The 5,733-nt window shown below is 28.3% G+C and overlaps 1 protein-coding gene across 1 annotated transcript in view; it reads left to right on the forward strand.

Annotated features, from left to right (window-relative positions):
- The window catches only part of LOC117182234 (60S ribosomal protein L19), a 9,442-nt gene extending 3,991 nt beyond the window's left edge, over positions 1–5,451 (forward strand). The window contains exon 4 of the mRNA XM_033375324.1: positions 5,091–5,451. Coding sequence (XP_033231215.1) covers positions 5,091–5,414 — 324 coding nt within the window. The 3' untranslated portion in view covers positions 5,415–5,451. The remainder of the gene's footprint in view (positions 1–5,090) is intronic.
- The last annotated feature ends 282 nt before the right edge of the window (positions 5,452–5,733 follow it).

A 5,733-nucleotide genomic window follows, 5' to 3' on the forward strand; every position in this document is an offset into this window, starting at 1 on the left:
GAAAAAAATCTTGTTTTAAAATTTGTTAATAGCCATCATAGAACCACATGTTCTTTTCAGCTTGAAATAGGCCAAACAATTTTCATATATATTTGAAAAAAATATTTAGAACTCGCTCAACGCCTTTAAAAAAATCAAAAATGGTGTTTTCGTGAGTTTTTTGTTTTTCAATCAAAGATATATCAAGACTACAAATGTTTTTTCTGCATTAAATTTTTGGTAAATCTATAATGAAAAAATGTTCTTAATTTGTAGATTAAAAATGAAGATTTAAAAAATCAACAAAAATTATCAATGTTTATTTTTCTGTGTAATAACAATTATAGTTATTCGATGTATTATCTTATACAGTCAAACTCGAAAATAACGCAAGTTTTGGGATTTATCCGGAGGCGTTATATCCGAGTTTGACTGTATTTGGAATGCATCTTCGACTCTTAATTACTCATAAAAAATGAAAAATTACTATTTTAAATCAATTTCGTCAGATTAATTACTAAATGTGTATTTTTATTGTATTTTAGTCACAGTTAATACCGAGCATTTATTGATCAATTTTATAACGAAACTGGATAAAAATAGTAATTTCAAATTTTGGATATGTGATTGAGTCAAAAATGTGCTCTCGAAAAAAATTGTGACACACAAAGGATGATATTACAATTTTTTAAAAATTGTTATTTTACATGAAAAGGAAAAAAAAATTAAGCTCACGTTCATTTCAAATTTTTTTTATCATTCTATGCAGAGTAGCCTAGAAAATGATTAGTGGTATAAATCTGCTCTTATATCTGGAGTTTCATGCAAATTTGCAACTTCTATGACCTGAGAAAACTTTCAATATATAATTTTTTGAGTCTATGTCTAGCCCAGGGGAACATGTGGTTTCATGATGGCCACTTAAAAATTAAAAACAATTGTTTTAAATCACTGTAATGGGTGAGTTGTCTTAAAATGACAATTTCTATTGGGAATAGCGGTCGACCGTTTCGCCACCTGGTGTCGAAAACTGGAACTAAAAAGACTAGGTACAATTTTAAAGATGTATTTTAATTTTTGCATAAAAATGTTTCTACAAAACATTTTTCTCAAGATTGTTTTTAAAAAAACAATTATTTGACTATTTCATTTAAGTTTTACAATACATTGCCAGCTTAAATAAACATATTAATGTATGTAGTGACAAATTCAATCCAGATTATGCAATTAATATGAATAATAGATGATTGGAATTAAAATACAAATTCTAACATAACATTTAGATCAGATTTTTTAGATAATAAATATTTCATGTATAAATTTTCAAAAATGATTCATTTTTGTTATTCTTTCACTGTGTAAGATGTAAATTCCGATAAAGACTTATTTTTAGTATTCAATAAATACTTTAAACTCCAAAAAAATTGTTAAAACATTTTTATGCACAAATTAAAATGCATCTTTGAAATCGTACCTATTCTTCCTAGTTCGGATTTTTGCTACCAGATGACGTTTCCGCAATTTTACACTTCGTATGAAAATCGTTATTTTTACGATTTTCAATATTTTTAAAAAGTGTAAAGTGTTTTTTGTTCATTTACTGAAGGAAAATAATACACGTTAGTTTTATAACATTTTAATCAAAATTGAACGTTATATGACAAGTGAAAGCTATTTATATGTTAACGAAAAGGGGCCCAGAGGTCTAAGCCTGTTATCTTCAGTGTTCTACCGTTAATTTTCTATTATTTTTGCCGGGCTCGCATTTTCATGTGTAGTTTTTCAAGCTGCGGACAAGTTTTATATGTCAAAATGTTTGAAAGCAAGCCGTTGTGAGAAAAAGCACGGATTTCCTATAAGGTGCCATTAGCAATTCACAGGCTCAGACCGCGGACCTATGCTCTGCATACCAAAATGCGATTTTCAAAAATCCATTTAAAAAAAAACAACTAAAAGCCGCTTTGAGTGTGGGATATTAACTGCATATAAAAAATGTTCCAGAAAATACAAAAAAAATCAATATCGAAAGAAATGCCAGTTAACAGGTTTATACTGCGGGTCTTTAAAATGTGGGAAATGATAGCGAACAGGCTAACGAACGTCCCCGCACGCTTTTTTTGTGTTTTTTTTTTTTTTCAAATAATTTTGATTTTGCTAACAACGTGTGTATATTTCGAGGTTATGTGTGTTACAATTCTCCCGATCGTTACTTCCAAACTACACAATATTTTTGGCCGAAAACGTTGGACTTACAAATAAACATAGTAACTAATCTCCCGGAACTAACCTTGTTTGCAGGCAATTAAAAAAGTTTATTTCATAAATAATTTACAAATTATCGGAAAGGCAGATATGAAAAACGACGTAACCTCAAAATAATGCATTGAGTATTCTAATATTACGTTACACTCGATCGGTAACATCAAAATCTGTGCTAGGCTATACCACTTGGTGGACTGCAAAGCATTGTTTAGATAGGAGTTTGACTAAAATTAATTAATTTCAGCGAAATTAAGTAAAAAATCATGATATAGCTTTGCTTTTAAGAAAGAAAAGTCATTTATTTCATTATTGTTGGCAATTTGGAAAATGTGCGATTAGGCAATCCACCACGAAAAATTATAATTTGCATTAATTAAGGTTATAACCTCAATTGCCAGCGACTTGTGTCATAATACTTTTTGAAAATAAGTCATTTTAAGTAGTTTCATATCAAATCAAGTTATATCAAAGAGAATTTAAAAGATTTTAAAAGATTTCAAGTGATCTTAGGTTTTCTCAAGAGATTTTTAACGATTTCAAAAAATTTGAAAGGATTTTAAAAGAATACAGAAAAATTGAACGATTTTCAAGGAATTTAAAGATTTTTTAAAAAAATTTAAGGATTTGCAAGAGATTTGATCAAATTTTAAGGCACTTTAGGTGATTTCGAAGAATGCCAAGCGAGTTACTGAAAAGTTATTTAAAAAGATTTTTATGAATTTTAAGAGATTTCAATTTATGTAATTTTTTAATATTTGAAAGAATTTAAGAAAATTCAAAGGATTTTAATTAACTGTCCTCAATTTCGAAAATTTTAAATGATTTTAAAAAAGTCGAAGGAGCTTCAAAAAAAAAATCGGAGGATCTAAAGGATTTTCAAACAAAAACTAAAGAATTTCTGAAATTCAAGTGGTTTTCAGGAATTACTATAGGGGCTTGACGGGATTTTATGATTTTCTTTTAAAGGATTAATTTTAAAGCTATTTAAAAAGATTTTAATAAATTTTAAGACTTCAATTTTTTTTTAATTAAATGATTTAAGGATTTTGAAGAGATTTTAAGGAGTCTAAAAAATTTAAGGATTTAAGAGATTTTAATTAATTTTAGTCAATTTTGAAATTTTTAAAATGATTTCAAAGAAGTTGAAGGGAATTCAAAAAAATTCGGAAGACTCTAAGGATTTCTAAGAAATCAAGTGATTTTCAGGAATTACTAGGGACAAGACGGAATCTTAAAGCTTCTTTTTAAAGGATTTAAAAATAATGAAAAAATAGTTTTAAAAGATTTAATGATTTGTAAGAGATTTTATAAGATTTTACGACAGTTTTACTGATATTAAAGAAAGTCAAGTGAGTTATTGAAAAGTTATTAGCACAGATGTAATTCATTTTTGGAGATTTCAAGGTTTTTAAAGAAATTGATTGATTTAAGGAATTTGAAGAAATTTTAAGGAGTCTAAGAAAATTTAAAGGATTTTGGATTTAAAAGATTTAAATTAATTTTAATCAATTTTACAATATTTTAAATTATTTCAAAGAAGTTGTAGAGAGTTCAAAAAAATTCGGAGGTAAAGGATTTTCAAGAAATCTTACAAGATTTCTAAGAATTCATTTGATTTCAAGGAATGATTAGGGACTCGGAGGAATCTTCAAGTTTCTTTTTAAAGGATTTAAAACTAATTAAAAAATAATTCAAAAAGGTTGAAGGATTTACAAGTTATTTTGTAAGATTTTAAGACAGTTTTAGAGGTCTTAAAGAATTTCAAAGGAGTTTTTGAAAAGTTATTAAAAAAGATTTAATGAATTTGAAAAAGTTTAAAGATTTTTAAGAGATTGAAAGGAATTTAAGAAAATGTAAAAGATTTGAATTAATTTAAGTCAATTTCGAGAAACTTCGAAGGATTTCAAATGATTGTAAAGAAGTTAGAGATTTAAAAAAAAAACGGAAGAGTTTAAGGATTATCAAGAAATTTCACAGGATTTCTAAGAGTTCAAGTGATTTTAAGGAATCACTACGTACTTTACGGGATTTTAAAGTTTAGTTTTAAAGGATTTAAAAATATTTCCATACGTTTTTGTGACTTTAAAGAATGTTAAGCAATTAATTAAAAAGTTATTTGCAAAAATTCAAAGATTTTAAGGATTGTCAAGAGATTTAAAGGAATTTAAGAATATTTCAAAGATTTTACGTGATTAAAATTAATTTTAGTGAATTTCGAAATGCTTCAAAAGATTTAAAATGATTGCAAAGAATTTGAAGGCATCTAAAAAAAAGTCGGAGAAGTTTAAGGATTTTCAAGAAGTCTTATATGATTTCTAAGAAGGATCACAGTCTTTGATCATTTTTGTTTTCTCAAAGTACAAGAATAATCTCTTGACATCTTTGAAAAACACACTTTAAAGAAGTAGCAAAATTCAAAAATTTTGACCGCCAACTATCCCAACAATGCAACCTAACCTCAATCACGGCACATTATATTTTTTCTTGATAGATAGTCCAAATCGCACACTTGCACAATTGCTAACAATAATGAAAGAAATGACTTCTATCTGAGTAGCAAAGCCAAATCACGATTTTTCACTTACTATCGCCTACAAAAATTCATTTTAGTCAAACCCCTATGTAATGTTAGAATACTCAATACAATTTTTATTTAGCACAATAATTTTTTTTTATTATCCCTCAAAAAAGAGTCCGGGGACGTCCGTTATGATATTTTAAAGCATCTCCGAATTCAGTTTTAAAAAATTTTCATTTTTGTTGAAAAAAACCGGGCGGAACTGTACCAGATTGACCACACGACGAAGTATGACATGCCCTTAAACCTTTTTTTTTAAACTTTTTTCTAGGACTTGTGGGTCCAACGCATGAGAGTCCTTCGTCGTCTCTTGAAAAAATACCGTGAGACGAAAAAGATCGACAGGCATCTGTACCATGCCCTCTACATGAAGGCGAAGGGTAATGTTTTCAAGAACAAGAGAGTCTTGATGGAATTCATCCACAAAAAGAAGGCCGAGAAGCAGAGGTCCGAGATGCTTTCTGACCAAGCCGAGGCTCGTCGTACGAAAGTGAGAGAAGCTCGCAAACGTAGGGAAGAGCGTATTGCTGCAAAGAGGCAAGAGCTTCTTCAGTCGTACCAACGTGAAGATGAAGCTGCCGCGGCGAAAAAGTAATTTTTTACTGTTAAATAAAGTGCAGAAAATATTTAAATTCGTTTCTTTATTTTAAGCATCAATACCCTTCAATATTAAGAGATCATTATTATTATTGAACGAAATACTAAAAATTGAGGCTTATTTTCACTCTTCCGTTATAATTTCACAAAGTTAAAAAAATATATATTTATTTGGGCGATTCAGTTGAAATTTGTGGAAATTCTTTATTGAATTAAAAACATGTAATTTTTAAAGATTTATCATTCGATAACGGAACAATATGATGGTTCCAAAGATTTCAGGAGCTAATACTGGCGAATATACATATAAATTCCGT

This window comes from Belonocnema kinseyi, chromosome 2 (genome assembly GCF_010883055.1).
Source record: "Belonocnema kinseyi isolate 2016_QV_RU_SX_M_011 chromosome 2, B_treatae_v1, whole genome shotgun sequence".
Lineage (NCBI taxonomy): Eukaryota > Metazoa > Arthropoda > Insecta > Hymenoptera > Cynipidae > Belonocnema > Belonocnema kinseyi.